Genomic DNA, 17,738 nt, shown 5'->3' on the forward strand with positions numbered 1-17,738 from the left:
CATCCCCCTTGCCCTTTTCTGGACACTCCCCAGCCCCTCAATATCTGTCTTGTAGTGAGGAGCTCAGAACTGAGCACAGGATTCAAGGTACAGCCTCACCAATCAAGCCTCTATATCTTATTTCTACCCTCTCAAACTCTCCAGACCTACATGTTTGGTTTGGTTTGGTTTGTTTTGTTGGGTTTTTTTTTTTATTTTTTTTAAATACAAATAGCCTTAAAAGTAACAGCAAGCAGATAAATTGTAATAGCCTTGTGCAGTACAAAGCTGTCTTGCACAAATCCAACCAGCTTTGTACATCTGTTCCTGCCCACTCCCATTGAGTCATACCAAGACTTAGTCACCAGCATCCTCAGTCTCACAGTACAACTTATATATTTCTCTCCAAAACACATGCTACAGTCTAGATGGCATGGGGGAGTGAGAAAAGCAAAGCAATGAGCAACCTACTCCTGAAGGAATATAGGAATGTAGCAAGTCTTATTATACTTTACTATAGCTGGTACATCAAAACAACAATAACAAAAGGACAGAAATGCCTGTGTATGTCAGTTTTGAATCTTTCCTTGTGCAATAATGGGCTGATTTGTTATAAATCCCCAAAGGCTTCCAGATAGGATTGTTCTCAGAAAAAGAGAATTTTTTATTCAAGCAGAGCTACCAAGTTCTGCCCTCTATTCCATGGAGATCAGACTGTGGATTCTGCTCACAGGCTATTAGCATATGTAGCATATTTGCTGTTCAGAGTTTTACATAGGCTTGTAATAGCTACAGATTCAAGGTTGATCTAAAAAAATCTGCTGGTGTGCAGAATGCAATGAAATAAACTGTTCACAGCTGATGTTAATAAAAATCCTGACCTTCTTTGTCCTTGCTAGGATACTTGAAGTGCTCATAGCTCAGTACTATCAGCAAAGGAGGAGATTTTGTTAAAGTGTGATGCTGAGGAGTGCAGCTTTTATCAATCTTTTGTGAGATCAGAGCTCTTGTCAACACACAGCTTAATTCCACTGTATGTTGTTTTCTTTGTTTATTTTATTAAAGGAGCTCTCTCCCCATATTGAAAACTGCCTTAGTAGAAAGTGTCACCTTCTGCTTGAGTTATGTTGTAAAAAGAAACTGTAATGTCTGGCAGGCATTTCACATCCTTAAATTTGGTGCAATCCTAGCACATATATAGAACTTAGTGAGGCAGAAAAATAATGCCTCAGAGGTGACACCATCCGTAGTCAGGACTGCGTGATGCTACCCACACTAGGACTCTGAAGCTGTTTATAGCTGAGGCACCCAGACTTTCAGCAGAGGTTGGTCATGGGGCTACAGTGAAGCTCTCCTGACCTGTGTTACCTCTGAAATGTGCCCAAAGAGTTGACCATGTTCATGGGGACCCACCACTGTGGGCACAGATTTCACAGCCCCGTGTTGCTCACAGTCATTCCTCGTGTTTGAATAGACAGTTGCAAAAGATGCCAGCAGGGAGCTGTTTGTGAAATTCTCTTTTGATACTCAGCCCTGAAATTTTGGACCACTGTCCGGTGGGGCCATAAAAAAGTCTTGCTTCCACCCAAAATACATTGGAAATTGGTCCCTAGCCTGTCAGTCACAGCATGCCCCAGCCCTTGCTGGCTCTTTGGCGTCAGCCCTTGCATAGAAGATTTATCAGCCTGGCTGCCAAAGTAGCCTTGAAACTAAACAATAATAAAACAAGAATCCTATTTATTCTGTGTTGTTTACTGGATTCAAGGCTTTAGTGGTGTGTTATTTAAGCATGCAGCCTCTACAACAGAATTGCTTGAAGCCCATTTCTTACACCAAGGTCTCCAACTGCAGCAACCTCCAGACCAGTGTGTCTGGGCAAGCGTTTTTGGCAAGAATTCTCCCCAGTAAGGAAAGAAACAGTGAAACTGACTGGAAAAGGTGAAAAATGGTTTGGCTAACCAGATCTTGCTCCTGCTATTTGACTATGCTATGCCAGCCAATATATTTGCTTTCTGCATCCTCAAATGGCGTTTTCTTTCCTATTCTCCAAATCAATTCTGAAAAAAGTTTGTTTGCTTTCCCAGGATAACAAAGAACAGTAATTTTATTCTTACTTCTTTTCACATAATCCCAAATATTCTGATACAAGAGATGTCAGAGGAAAAGGGGCTGGAATTAAGAAGGATCATCCTCTAGATGTAGGGGTAACCCAGACCAAAATCATGCTAGAGTTAGCCTCACCTTTGGAGGAGAAATTCACATGGAGAGTCTGTAACCTTCCAGATATCTGTTGTTAACCCAGAAGAAATAGAGAAAGAAATGGTAGAGAAAATAAGTGCAAACACAGACAGAATAATTTTGCACTGGAAACCCACCTGTTGAGTTTTGGGAGATTTCCCTCCCCAGGAGGGAGCCTGATTGCTGAGAGGAGCACTGAGCCATGGCTCTGCTGTGTCACGGCTCTGCTGTCCTCCAGGAAAAGCTTTGCTGCCCCTGGGGCTGTGCTCTTCAGTGAATATAACAGGAACTGCCATGACAACCTCTGTAAATAAAAGTGGATTGAAAACAAAATAAATCTGAGGCAGCTTTGTGGCTGTAAAGTAGATCTAAAATGGTCCAGAGATCCTTTTTTCTAGCAGGATGGCAGGAGTGATGTCCGGCTGTCAGATGGAGCAGAGTGATGGAAGGATTGGCAAAGGAGCACAAGCATGACAGGAAGGCCAATGAAACTTCCAAACCAGGCTTTTCATATTCTTAATTCCAGGTTAGCAGCACTAGGACCTGCTTTTGCTCTGTACAGAGGTGATCACTGACGTCTCTGCAGAAGTTGTCTGTCCAAGGATACAATGCAGGACTGACGGACACAGGGCTCGATGCCATTCTGCAGCCAGGGCTCTGCAGTCTGAAGGACTCCTCCTCCTACCAGGACATCACTGTGTGCCTTTGATGGAGTTTTAAATGTCTCTGCAGAACCATGTGGTTGTCCAGGGAGCTGTTTCCAAGTGGAGCAAAGCAGAGCTGGAGAGCAGCAAAGCTGTCTAAGAACAGCTTCAGTCCTCAGTCCCTGGCAGAGCAAACCTTCTGCGTGTATCTGTTGGCATCAGATCAGAGCAGCCACAACTGTGACAAGGGCCAGGGCTGCCCCATTGGTTTGTCAAGAGTTCTGTGGTATTTTGCAACACTTTTGGAGGAGTTTGTTTTTTTGTTGGTTTTTTTGGGGGGGTTTTTTTGGGTTTATTTTGGGTTGGTTTTGTTGTTTTAGTTTTTTTTGGTTGTTTTTTTTTTGTTGCTGTTGTTTTGGTTCTTTTAAAAGTTACTGTATCATCAACTGCATCATCACATGTGTTTCTGGTTAAAGAGCAACACAAGAAAGAAATTGTTATTTATCTGTATTCTGCAGAAATATTCATGAAGGGGAAATAACCACCTAATGTTTCCTTGCTTAACCAAAAGACTGGAATTGAGAGAGCAGCATTTGTAGCCTGGTATTTGATATATGTATTTTTTTCCTTCTGTGAATGGATGCTTTCATGTCTAGGATCCAATGAAAGACTGGAAAATTGTTAGGTAGCAGTTACAATTATAGACTTTTTCACAGGACTAAAAGTACAATTATTACCCACTTTGAAATGTTCAGCAGTGCTGTATTAACAAAAATAAAAAGGTCTCATGCTACCCAGAAAGCTCCAGCTTCAGTTATTTTGGCTTACAGGTTTGGGATGTAAAGATAGATGAAGTCACAATACCTCCATGGTATCTGAGAGTTACAAATCAGAATAGAGTCATCATCTGGGTTTCATGATACTGTTAGACTTCAGACTTTAACATATATGTGGCTTTAAATTTGGAATTGTAAATGAGAACTGAAACTTAGCTCCTAGAAAAATACTTGTATCTACCTACCCTCTCCTGGTTTTGAAGGTTTTTGCTCAAATAAGATATTTTGGTTTCATTTTTGGCAGTTCTAGATTTCTGAACAGGTTTTTCAACCATGATTAGCAGATATGTGTCCCATTCAACCCAGTTTCTGCCATCCAGTCTCCAGCCTTCCTAAATAGCTGCTTTCCTTCCTGGAAATTACACCAGGGAGTAATATAAAGCTACTAATATGGGGAGCTCAAAAGAGGTTATTTTCTTGATTTATTCCATGGAAAATTACTTAGCACACATCAGATTCCAGCTTCTGCCCTACTGAAGATGGGTAGAGGAAAATGCTGGCAAATCCTCTGGCTAAATTAAACACAAGGGGAAATGGTTTTGTATAACTTTCATTAGGCTCTTAAATACCTTCACAGAGATTCTTCAATTAAGTCCTGAAGTAGCATATAAAGTAATAATAATAATGATGATGATAATCTGTATATTGATGGTGTTTATAAATGCCATTTATGGTGAAATAATTTTTATATGGAGTAAATACTTTTAATCTTAATTTTGATCTCTTTCTTTGGTTTGGAGATGTTTCCTTATGTTTTATTTGCAAACAAAGATGATGTGAAACACAGATACCCAGGCAAGAGGGAGATGTTACATAGTTGAGCTTTGTAGATAGTTCCCATTGAAGGTGCATAGATAGGGTGTGGAGCAGACAGAATTTGTCAGGAATACATTTGTTTGAGGCCTAATGATTTGGGGCCAGCTTGGCCAAGCCTGGCTGCTGCTTTTTTTTTTTCCCTTTTCAACTTGGCATGAATTACTCCCATGTGTTTCAGTTCCAGTAATTCAATATTTTGTTCCTTATTTTTGTTGCTTGTTATGTAACCAGAGTATTTTCAAACACTGCTAAGAATTATGCCTGAGTTATACACAATTTTTGAGCATATTTTGACTTTAGTATGATTACACAAAGCAATGTGATTAGACCTGTGGCTGCTCTGAATTCTGAAGACAAGCAAGCCCTGCAGACTTCAGGGATGGTGCTAATTTTTAATTAAGCTCTGTTTGATCACAAATTAGGTTTACGTGAAATTGCTACTTATTTATATTTTGAACTCTTTTAAATGGATGCAGATGTGGTGGTTGAGAAGCACTGAATCATTGCATGGAAAGGGTGATGCCTCTCATCTGGGAGGTTCTGTTTTGGAGAGGTATTCCTGACATTTAGAACACAATTTAGGACCCAAGACTCAGCTCTTCAGCACACAGTATTAGGCAATCTCATGCTTCTGGTCACAGAATTGCTCATTATGTACTTTTCTGATCAAACAGATGCTAAACTTGACACTAACATAATTTCCTTATGCATGTAGAAAGGAGCTCTAAAAACCCTGTGGCTGGAACATGAAGTATCATAAACAGAACAGACGGCAGGAGGTGGAATATAATTGCAGTTTGTTTTTGTTAGTTAAAAATGAGCCTGTGTGCTTTTCTTATGGCTTTATTGTCTCCAGTGCTGCAGAATTGGGTGCTCCTCTCTCATTTGTGCAGGTGAATCAGTTATTTCCTCCCTGAGCACCCTGTCAGTTTTCTCTGTCTTTTTTTAGAAGTTATGTATTTCTCAGAATGTTGGCATACTTTCATTCAGGTTGTGTTTATTGCCATGAATATGCTTTAAGATCATGCATCCCACTACAGGCAAGATAGGCATTTGCTGAGCAAGTGGATGTGTTTAAATTATCATTTCCTACCAATTTTTCTGTGGGATTTCAGTATCTCCCCTTGAAATTTTTAACACAGGACTTTTGACTTTGGCTGTGCAGATGGTTTTTGATGGTGGTGTGGTGCAAGTGCTCCTGAGAGCTCCCTGTTCACTTGTAACTTACATCTGACATTGTTTCACAGCCCAGGAGAACCAGCAGAGTCCGTGGTATTGCTTGCCAGCAATTGCTGTGGGTGAGCAGTGGGCACTCTGGAAGTAGACCTGTGGGCTTCAGTCATGGGGTTCTCTGATGGAAGGAAGAAGGCATTAATAAAATACATCCCTTTTTCTTCTCTGCCCTTGCAGGATCTCAGCTCATTTGCCATGCCATTCCTGGACGGTGATGTGGAGAGCGCGGACAAAAATGCTTCTCGCAAGGTAGGATGTATCCAAGCTTCCCCTTCTTTGCAGTGCTTGAATCCCTTGTGGTGCACACAATTTGTTAGGCTTAAAAAAGCCTGGGGTTTGCATCTTCCATGCCACACATTAACCTCTTGAGAGTGCTGCACTAAGGCAAACCCAGTGGCTTTTGCAGACCTTACCCTAACAGTGCCTGAGCAGTATAACCTGTGAGGGATGCAAGCTGCTGGTGGTATTGCTGTAAATACTGCAGATGTTGTGTGTAACACAGCTGTAAATCAGTGAGGTGATGTTGCATAGCTGTATTCTCAGGAATATCTTTACCTTAGAAGATCTGAGGTGTTGCTGCAGAAATATACACTGCCCAAGGAGGAATCTGTGGCTGTTGGTAGGTTTTCCTGGAATTGCCTCCTGATGTTGCTCTCTCTGTGGGGGTTTTAACTGTTCACTGAACTTGATCTCTCTGTCCTTGGCACTGGAAAAATGAACTGCCTTCATTTGCTGAAGCCATAGTGGTAGAGCCTTCCTGTGAACAGAATAGAAAGTTTCCTCCTCAATGTGGGATTAACTCAAGGTTATCCTTCTGGAGGCATTGATTTGTTTTTCTGATGCTATTAAAATTAGGCCAATGTAGTCACAGAGCTGGCTTGCTTTAAAAAGGATCAGGGCAGCATATTCAATGGATGACATTGGGGATGTGCCTGTACAATCTTCAGAGCAATAAAAATGGTGGGATCTGTCATCTTCAGGTCCTGGCCTCCTCATTTCCACAAAGCACTGAAGTACAAGCTGGTCTGCTAAATGGAGCCTCCTACCAGCCATGTTCTGGGCTTGGCAAAGAGGCATTCTCCTCCAACCCACAGGCACCCCCAAAAGCTGATCTTCAGCTACTCTGCAGGCCAGTTTCACTGATCACAGTATTTACAAGGCTGGGGACCTCCATGACCATAAAACCTGCTGCAAGCCATGTGGCAGAGAGCCTGCAGGTTTAGTTTAAGGCAGGCAACATAATAAATACTCCTTAGTGAAGCTGATCTGCATCTAGTACATCAGTGACTTAGCTCTGTTGACAGCATGAGCTTCTATTCCTTTGCACCTCACAGCTAAGGGCAGATGTTTTAAGAATTTCTGCAATCCATCAACAATTGAATAAGTTTATAACATTGTCCTTGTTCTTTTCTCTGTTGGACTTTTTAGACTGAGGTAGGAGATGCTGATGCTGGGGAACTCTTGTAGATGCCAGGGAAACTAAAATATACAGTGCTGCCAAAAGGTGCCTGTTTGGAGGGTTTGAATAAAGTGAACAATGGGATGTTTTTGGAAGGGATAGTCATGCTGGAAGAAGGCAGGGGTTTCTGGCTAAAACTTGATTTTTCCATTTATCACCTTCTTTTCACAAAGAAAGGTGAGAAAGATGCATGAATCTCAGTCATGAGGAAATAATGTGCCAAGGCTCATTGGCCTGATGTGCAGAATTACATGATATAATTTAATAACTTCCACTCCACCATTCCTGAATCCTGCCATTTTCTTCCAACTGGTCTCAGGACTATTTTTTTACAAAAGCACAGAATCATTGCAGTTGGAAAAGATCTCTGAGATTATTGAGTCCAACCTTAGATCACCACCTGGCCTTTGGTGAGTTAAACTCTTGGGAGAACTGGAAAGACATTTCAATAGTTGCCTCTTTTTTTTTGCAGCATTGCTAAATTCTGGGGCAAGTTCTGCTTATGGATGTGCAACTGACTTTGCAATAACCACAGAGCTGGGGCTTAATATCTGAAGTTCTATTTCTAACTGTGTAGACCTAGTGTTTTTTCCTACTATTATACTTCAGCTCTGTTCAACACATGCAACAAAATGGTAAGAAGGGAGCTGGCAGTGCCCCATTTCTGATAAAAAACAGATCATCTTTTAAAATCCATTGCCACACTTATGTAATTTTCCTCAATGAGAAGTATGGGATTTTTGCTTGTAGTGAATGATGAGTAGCATCAGACTGCAGAATTTATTTAATTCTAACTAAAACGTTGCCAGTCCCCACTGCTGATACATAAAAAAGTCCCCAAGTTACTCTTCAAGGAGGAAGGTGTTTTTTAGTTCAAGTTTGAAACCACTTGTATGGTGTGTAACTTTTGTCTATTAAAAGTCAGTATTTCATCAGTAGCTTGGCTTTTTCCATTCACTCATCATGCTGGAGACAGGCAATTCATCAGAGATGTCTCTCTTCCTGCACTTAACTCTTCTGTCACCTGGGCTATAGATCAAGAGTAGTTCACAACCCATTTTTCCAATCTGCCATTAATTTAATTCTCTGCTCTTTTTGAAGGGCTTTTAGAAACTGAATTAACGTTTTTCACAGAAACTCTCAGCAGTTTACCATGAGAGTGTCTCTCAATCATTTTCCTGTGACAACAATCCTCATTACACAGCTAGGAAATTCAAGTCTAGAATTATTTGTTCAGCTTCACATAGAAAGTTTTTGGCAGCAGTGGTAAAGTGACACACATTTCCTGAAGTTCAGCCTTAATCACTTCTCATTAATATGTCTACTATTATAAATGATGTATTCTTCTTTCCTTTATGACTAATGGCAGGAAGAGGATAGGGGTAGTTTTCACTCTCCTGTTTTGAAGATGGAGAATATAATACTGTGAAGGAAGGAGAAATGTTTGGCCTGGTGTGGTGGAGAAAGGTGCCTAGAACAGATATTTTTACTCTTCTTATTGCCAGAAAAAATGCCTTAACACTTGTGTGGGTGGCTTTGTCTAAAGCAACTGGTATTGCCATGCCCCATTTCTGGGGCTCTCCAGAAATGGCTTAAATCCTTCCTGCACAGAGGCTCATTAAGGACAGGAATATAGACAAGGACAACTGGGAGCTGAAAAGCAATCAGATTCACTGCATTTCCTCAGCCTGGGAAATGACAGTGGAAGAGGGGAAGTTTAGAGGCCTGGAAAATCATGAGTGATTGGGAGCATCATTCAGAAAATAATTCTGGTACAGTGTGGCAGGGCAGCAGTCAGGGATGAGTGCCCCTCTGCACCCAAATGGCTCTTTCAGTTTTAGAGGTCTTCACACCTTGAATGTTTATAGATCTTCCACCTCAAATGGAGGTTAGAGGGTAACGTGTGGAAATTACAGGAAACTGACAGCCATTGCTTTTAGCTTAAAGCCCAGGGTTGGGAATGATCAAAAAGAAAAAAAAAATTACACAGGAAACTTTTTTATGAGGAGTCAGCTAGCAAATTATAGATGGAGGAGGGAGGAGGTGGGAGAAAAGACATTTGAAGCATAATATTGATGCATTTCTTTATGGCAATAATGGAATTGTCACAAAAATATAGACAAAAGCTTTGAAAAGAAGTGTGCAATAAAATTCTTTTCTCTATGTGGGGACAAAGCTGGGGAGGTGTTTATCTTAGATTACAAAGGTGGCTCTATCCTATTAATAGCTTAAGTGTCTTTAAAGCACAAGCTGTTAAAGTAAGATATTTTAAAATTAAATCCAAACAACTCTGATAAAACACTCTTGAATGAAGTGGCAGAGCTTTCTCTGCCAAGTGTTGATTGTGAATAAATCATGGAGCAGAGATGAAGTTTCAAAAGACTGCAAAAAGGCAATTACTGTGTTAATATTTATGATGTTTGCAATTAGAATAATGTACAGGTTTGTCAAACATTAGTCCTGAGCAAAACAATGAAATAGCTAATGTTGGCTAGTTAATGATGCTTTATAATAGACTCATTTGGATCGAAATTAATTGTAAATGGCTCTTATTGAACAAATGTGGGAGTTTAAATGAACTATAAATTGGGTTGAGAAATGTCATAGCATTGGTGTCATGTATATAGAAAAGTAGCACAAGTCATTTTATTTAAGAAACTGTAATGAGACTGAATAAACATGGAGCCTAGTAAATGAATAAAAACCTGGCTGCTAAAATAAATGGAGACTCACCAGTGGAAAATTTTGTTTCTAGGCAGACAAAACATTCTACTGCTGAACTATATCATACCTTATCAGTGATTTGAAAGATAGACAGACTCATTACTGGTACAATTTGTGGTTCATGCAAAAATGAAAAGGAGAGAGAGGTAAATTCTGAGCAAGATACTCTGATGCAGAATGACATGAGTCACTTAAAACACATTTTGTAAACAAACAGCCCATCTCCATTTGGCCAACTTGTGATCAGTTACACCTAGAAGCATTTAATACAGACTTTTGGGAAGTCTTTCAGGAAGCCTGGGTTAGATTTTGAGAATAGCTGTAGGTAGTCAGCTGTTTGTGGATTCTGGATGTGGCTCAGTGGTTAAAGGATTAGTTTGGGTTCAATGAACAAATGTATAATGTACAAATGAAGGAATACAGTGAAAGTAGAGGTTTTGCTCTGACTGTGTTTGGCACTAACTCACTGTTCTGCTATCAGCAATGCAGGGAAGTGTTGGTGAACTAGAATCAGACTATTGCAGGAGTCACTTCAATATTGAAGGATTCCAAGGAATGTTTTGTCCTGCTACTGGTCCCAGAATTCTTTTTGTTTTGTTCAGTCACTCACAGGAATGGCACGAGCAACCCCTGAATAAGGGAGGGGAAGAAAAAATAATCAGCCCCTCCTTCCTCATTCACTGGCAAATAAATCTCCTTTGGATTTACTTTTAATTGTCCATTTTTAATGCTCAGTGAAGATGGGGAGCAAGTCCTGGATAGTGCCACAGCCTTGGCATAGGGCACCTGAAGTGGATGCAGGGAGCTTCAGGGCAAGGGCATGTGCAACAACCACTGCACTGTGATGTGCAGAGCTCCTCCCCATCCTCTGCTTTGACATAAATGTACTTAGGGATTAGGAGCTGGACAGGGAGCAGCCCTGCTCTGCCCTTTCCTAATGCCTGCTTTCTGTCTTTGAGCAGCCCTGCTCACTGCTGGAAACCTTCCCCTGCCCATGTGGGCAGCAGGGCAGAGCTCTCAGAGCCTGCCAGAGCAGCCAGCCCCATCCCTTTGTGTTTCAATCTGGGAAAGTGTCATTGTACTTTAGTTTGGGAAGTGACATCTGTGACCCTGTAAAACACGGTGCCATCTCGATTGGTACAGCTCATGCAGAAGGAAGGGGACCAGTGGTGCTGAATGTGACACTGGGAGAGCAAGTCCTTCATTACCTTTCAGTCTAATGAAGTCAGCTCTTGTGTCTCTGTGAGCTCTTTTATTCCAGCAGAATGAGAGAATCATCCAATTAACTTTATCAAAGGGCTTTTTTTGTTGGGATTCAGTGGAAGGGCAGGAAACAAGTGCAGACATCTATCTGGTGTATTGTCTCTAATTGTGTTTACTGTCCCTGTCAAGGATGGTGGGAGGTAATTCCTCTTCTGTTCCTTGCCTTTCAAAAAATTTTTAAGTGAAGAGGCAAAAGAAAGGTCAAATAACTCACTGTTGTAAAATCAAACAGAACTCCATAGTGCTCCATAAATTTCCTCACTGTTCAGGGTTGAAGAAAAACAGAACAGAGCTCAGGAGCATTTTATAATTTTCACTTAAATTCAAAAGCACTTTGAAAGGCTGTTTAGATTGAGTCCATTTGTATTTGACAGAATTTTTTTTCAGCTTGTTTTGAGAAATGAAGCTAAATTCACCCCAAACTGAGCCAGAACCAGAGATTTTTCAGAGAGAGCATCCTCTGGAGTAGTGTTTGGCTCAGTCAAGGATCTGTTGAGGGAGCACCCTTGGCAGGAGAGCAGAGGGGATGGCTGTGAGGAGCTGCTGGGCACAGGCAGTGTCTGGATTTCCAACACCATCTCTGCCTGGCCATGGCCAGGGTCTTCTCAGCAGAGCTCACTGATTTTTCTGGGCATGCAGCTTTGGCAGGACACTTCTCCCTCCTGAAGTTCAGTGCTCCTTAAATTATAGATCGGGACCAGAATTTTCTCCTTAGAGAGGATTTATCAGGCAAAAAAAGAATGATCAGATTTCCAATATAAAACAAAGGAACAAAAATAACCATGTTGGGAAAATTTCTGACTGTGGCAGGGCTGATATGACATCCTCACACAGGGTGGTGTGAGGATGACAAGAGACCAGTTTGTGGTGAAATATGAATAGTTTGCTATCTTAGCCCATTGCACTGGGGATTATCATATGGTAGTGATTAAGTGTAGTGCACTTCAATATTTCTTGGAAAATAAGATGAAGAATTGCAAGCCAGGTAAGAAAACAGATGAAGGAAAAGATTGGTATTGAAAGCATGAGTGCTGGATGAAGGGATAGAACTGCTGGGCTTTCCCCAGCGTCACTCCTGGGTCTTTGCCAGTACAGCTGAGACAAAAAATAGAAGCACAGCAACCAAATTTGTTGTAGATGCAAAGGAAATTGGTTTCTTTAATCACAGGGAAGGATCTTATACAGGAAGACCTGGATGATCTTCAGGGTGGATAATTCTTAACAGCACAAGATATGAGGTTGTTCACTTGAGGTATGTTAACCAGAGCAACAAGTAAAGGAGGTCAGGGAATGTTTTCTTGGTCTGAAGATGAAAGGTTTGGGCACAATCCTGTTGCAGAGCCAAACTCTGGGCTAGGAGAAAGGAAGAAGAGATTAGGAAGAGAAAACAATTCCATCATCCAGGTGGAATGACAGGGGCACTTTCATAGTCTTATTCCTTGTAGTGAAATCTTCCAGAGCTGCTTGACTTGGAGTGAGTGCCCCACCATCACTTTTCATTTCACTCAAAAAATGGAATGCTAAGTCTGCTAGATGGCAAACACTGTAAGACATGTCTTGTTTTGTTGCTTTGTTTTCAACAGTGGATAGTTCTGGATGTATTTTCAAAACATGCCTGTGATCACTTAGTGTGTAAAACTGGGCAAAATCTCTCCCTGGCCCCCAGCCGGGGATCCTTTTGTGCTGCAAAGCATGAAAACTGATAACAACATGGAGCATTTCAGGAGATTTTTTTTTTTCTCAGTTCTGTGTGAGATAACCACTTTAGCCTTGAACAAGTGCAGTTGGTCCCTAGAACCAGCACATCTGATGTAAAACAGGGCTCTGCTCTGTTGCTTCACCTCCCTTGGGATCACATTGCTGTAGGCTGAGGGTAGGGTTACACTGGCACTAGCACCAAGCTGCTAATTTAGCCCTATTCCAGCTCCTCTGCTCTCTGCAGCCATAAGGTCAGGGGCTGACATTTCTCTCCAGCATAACCAGTTTCAAGATTTAAGGAGTCCAGTGTTGGGCAGAGAGCTCAAAGATCCCATTTAGGCTTTGCACAAAGCCAACACAAGAAATGTTTTGTTGTTGGTTGGTTAGTTGGTTGGTTGCTTGGTTGGTTGTTTTTTTGAGTTTTTTGGGGGTTTTTTTGTTTTGCTTTGTTGGGTTTTTGTGGGGGGAATTTGTTTAGTTTTTGTTTGTTTGCTTTTGTAGGTTTTTTTAAATAGCTGAACAGTCTTAGTACTTAGAAGAATTTTTCAATTTTTTTATTAGGTGTTATTTGTGCATTGATTAGTATTGTACATGCATTGTGTGTTTGAATTCCTTATCTCCAAGAGACAAATTGTCTGTTTGGGATAAAGTGAGCCACACCCCCATGTGCATTTCTATTGGTTTTAGGTGTCTTTCATATTTCTGCCCATTCTCTCTTTACAGCTTCTCCTGGACCAGCACAAACGGATTCACAGTGTTTACTAATGTGAGAAACCAGGGTGTAATACTTTTATTTTGCTACTAAAGCTCAGCTAGGGGAATAGTTATCTTTCCAAAGCACATGTGGGAGTTTTCAGCCCACCTGCCTATCATAGCTTTAGGGAATGAGTCCAAAAAGCATGAAAAACATGCTGATGAATGATCTAGCTGTGTAACCTGCCTCTAGCATCACTGCCAGAGTTGTCACACCAAGTCTGCATGGGCTGATGGGGTTTATTCCACAGCAAAGATTCTTCTGCATTCCCAGCTGAAGCATGAAAATGAGCATTGCCTTATGACTTTGGATATGCTGTGATAACTGCTGCTGCTGGTTTTACTTGCAGAAGTACCTAATAATCTTTTAAAACTTGCAATCCATTAGCCACAAATGATATTCTAAGCAAGCAATCCTGTTGTAATTCCCCAAGCCAAATCACAAGTATTTACCCACCGTGATGGTGGGTGTAACCTGTGTGTAATTAACAGGCTGGGGAAGAATTCAATGCAGTAATTTCCTTTAATTTGGTAGCATGCACATGTGTATTTAGCTGTGTGCCCCTGGTGCTCTGACAATTAATTAATTCATCTGCTTGGCACGATGGAGAGAAAGCAACTGGTTGTGATTGCAGTAAATAAAAACACCCTGCTGCTTCTGCTCAGAATTTGAGAACAATTTGTTTTTGTGTCTAGCTTGCATGTACAAGGGAATACTGACCTTTTTTACAAATTGTTGTTTGACATTTTACATCTCTAAAATTGCTTTAGTGTGTAAGGACACAGCAGTTGTTTTGAAGTGTCTCCGGTCAGTGTGTCATTTTAACCAAACAAGCATGCAAAAAAAAAAGTTAACATGACGCATTAAGGGTAGTGCCAGAATGAGGTCCTTGGCTTTACAAATGTCATGGTTTGTCACTTTAGGAAAAAATATAATGAACTTGCCATCCTGGAAACACCTAAACTACAGTAGCAGTGGCAGATTTGTATCATGATTAAAATAAGCTAGAAAATGTTCTTACTCCTGACTTTCAGGCAGTAGATTTGGCAGCAGACCTATTTAAATTGCAATGCAGAAGGAGGTGCCATTGTGCTACTTGGTTGTTTCTTGAACTGTGTAGTTGTAAAGAGAACAAGGCATAAGTAGTCTCAGATGATTTACAGATGATATTTTAGTAAAGTTAATGAGCTTTTATGAGAAAGTTATCACTTTGGGACTGTTTTACCCATGACAAAAGTGCAATTTGTTTGTTAATTTCCTATAGTGCAGTTGTTATTCCTGGTCTCAGTTGAGGGACTGTGCCCTATTATTCTTGATAAATACTCACTGGGAGACAGTCTGAGTGCTGGAGGACTTAGAGTGGGAATAAAGGAGATACAGTCCTCATGGCAGAATAGATTTGTAATTGGGAATGAGTTTTCAAGATTGCACGTAGAATCATGACAGAGCTAGGAGGAAAACCTGAGCCTCAGGCAACTGCATTAAGCATGAAACACTGCTTTTTCCTTCTCTTGTGGAGACTGTCCAGAGTCTGTTGTTGCTTTTGGTAGCTGCTATTGCTTCAGTTAGAATTGATTTATCTTTTTCAAAAACTTCCCCTTGAGGGCAACTGCTCCCCTAATTCATCTGTAAAAGGACAGGTATATGTTTGAGACATTTTTGCCCACACTGTCAAAAACAGGAACGCAATTATAAAAAAAAAAGTTGTTCTGTCTCTTGTCAGACATCTCTGTGCTCTGCAGAGGAACAGAGAGCAGAATTCATCATCTAACCAGGGCTGTGCTGGTACAAGTCTGTGCCCCTCTCAGTGACCCACACTATTTGTGTCCATCTCCCAGACAAGGTGCCACTTGCCCTTTAGGTCAGAAACCTTCCCAAAAGGGAGACTGTAATCTCTGCAGGCCTTTCTGCAGTTCCATACATCAGGACCTGCTCCAGCTCTGTCCCATCCCAAGTGGAAGGAGGAGCTGGTCCAAAGTGTGTGTGCAGGACACTGAAAGGTCTGCAAGAAGGGGGACCCTGGGTTATGGAGGGAGGGAGCAGCTATTTGCCCATTATGCTGCTTGTGCATATTTCCACACCTGTTTTGGAGCTGTGAATAAACATCCTTTTTAAAAGAGAGTTATTTTCATGGGTTTTAAACTTTGCTGACCATTTTTAGTTGGGTTCATACGCACAAGCCCCTCACCAACCCAAAGGACAGCATTTGTGCCTATGAGGTTTCCTTTCATCTCAATCATCCTAATGAAAGATGCTATTTTTTCCCTAAAATGACTCCCATGGCAGCAATGCCTTTACCTAACCGGACTGACACACATCAGGAGGCATCTTCACAGGCCTGCTCCATCCCTCCTGGTTTGTGTTGAGTAACTGGGCAGGGAGGAGCAGGCGTGCAGGGGGTTGTGGGCACATCCACCTTGGCCTTGGCTTAAGCATTCCCTGGTGACCTGGAACCCACTGCTGCCTTCTGCCAGGAACAGAGCCCTTCATTCATGAGAAATGCCCCCAGCTAAAACAGCAGCCTTATACCCACAGAACTGCTCTGTGCTTCCAGAAGGAAATAAACCCTCCATATAGCCCAGGCACGTGCAAATCCCACAGAGATTTTGGGTCAGCTTCTGTTAATTGTATGGGGAGGAGAATTTAATCTTAGTTCCTTTTTTTTTGTTTGTTTGTTTTTCTGGGTTCTTTTCTCCCCCTCACTGGGCGAGCCTGCACAGTGCAGAGCTGTGCTGTGCACAGATATTTACACTGCTGGGAAGGCAGCACAGGTCCCAGAAGGGATCCAGCTGTCAGAAAGGTCACAGCCCAGCTCAGGTAATTAGCAGGAGCATCATCACGCTTAAATGGCTCCTCTATTTTTGGGGTAGGAGTTGCAATCCCACAGTTGTGGCTGTGGCCAGCATCATGGAGCCCTGTCAGGCACCTGGGGACTTGTGTGCTGTGCTGAGTCACATCATGGGATGGAGATTTAAGAGCTGTGGGTGGGTGCTTAAATTCATGGGGGAGGATGACTTTGGGGCGCCTTGTTTCCTTAACCATGATCATTCATTGCCTGAATAAATTCATTGCCAGGCACATTTCATTTGTCTGAGGAAGGAAAAGGGGTTTGTGACAGATAAGAGCAGTAGACAAATTCCTGCATTATATGTAGGAATAAATAAATAAATAAATAAATAAAATGTAGGCACACCTTGAAATGGTTTTTTGAAATTCAGGGTGTCTTTAGGAGCAAGGGGCTGTGTGAGGCCAGAGAGGTGGCACACACACACCTGGGTGTCAGTGAGGCAGGTGCTGGGGAAGGTGAGCTCTGGCTAATCCACCACCCCAACAAACGGGAGTTGGCTCTGTTGAGACAAGTTCAGAGATCCTGGAAGCCTGAACTGAACAGAATTAATGGAAATTTTTCTTTTTTTCTTCCTTCTTGTCTCCTCCTCAGGTGGATGAAAGCTACTCAGCCGGCAGTCCTTCCAAAGGCCTTTTCTCCAAGGGGCTCCAGAACCGACCTTCCAGCCCCGTTTCTGCCCCTGTGAGATCCAAACACAGTCCTGGCTCACCCAAAACAGTGTTCCCCTTCCCCTACCAGGAGTCTCCCCCACGCTCCCCACGCCGAATGAGCTTCAGTGGGATCTTCAGGTCCTCCTCCAAAGAGTCTTCCCCCAATTCTAACCCGTCTACCTCTCCTGGGGGCATCAAGTTTTTCTCCAGATCAAGAAAAAGTAAGAAATTGCTCATGTTATTTCAGGAAGATACACGGTACCTCTGGGCTTGGCCCATTCTTTCCCTGCGGTAGTGAAGTAAGTGCAGATGAGGCATGTGCTAATTGTTCATTATCTCTTTCATTGACCGTGTCTTGTGGGTTTCTGACGTGCTGGCCTTTAGGTGTGACTTCTGCAGGGCCATGGACACCTCAGGGGTGCCTCCACAGGGCTGAGGATGGAAATCACACTCCTGTGCTTTGTTTAGACATCCTTTGTCCACGTTAGTGGGAGTTTTCTGGGTGGTGTCGGTGAGGCTGGTTGGATGTCAATGCCAACAACTGGAGGTGTTCATGGGATGTGTGCTGGAGGTGGGCGCTGACATGATGTCACTCA

The 17,738-nt window shown here is 42.0% G+C and overlaps 1 protein-coding gene across 1 annotated transcript in view; it reads left to right on the top strand.

Moving 5' to 3' along the window:
- LOC311156787 (5'-AMP-activated protein kinase subunit gamma-2-like) overlaps nucleotides 1-17,437 on the top strand; it is a gene marked incomplete at its 3' end in the record, with an annotated part of 77,412 nt that extends 59,975 nt beyond the window's left edge. The window contains exons 2-3 of the mRNA XM_084211027.1: nucleotides 5,924-5,995; nucleotides 17,084-17,437. Of these exons, the coding sequence (XP_084067153.1) occupies nucleotides 5,924-5,995; nucleotides 17,084-17,437 (426 nt within the window). The remainder of the gene's footprint in view (nucleotides 1-5,923; nucleotides 5,996-17,083) is intronic.
- Between the last annotated feature and the right edge of the window lie 301 nt (nucleotides 17,438-17,738).

Source organism: Fringilla coelebs, assembly GCF_963513975.1.
Source record: "Fringilla coelebs genome assembly, chromosome: 1".
In the NCBI taxonomy this organism is placed as follows: Eukaryota; Metazoa; Chordata; class Aves; order Passeriformes; family Fringillidae; genus Fringilla; species Fringilla coelebs.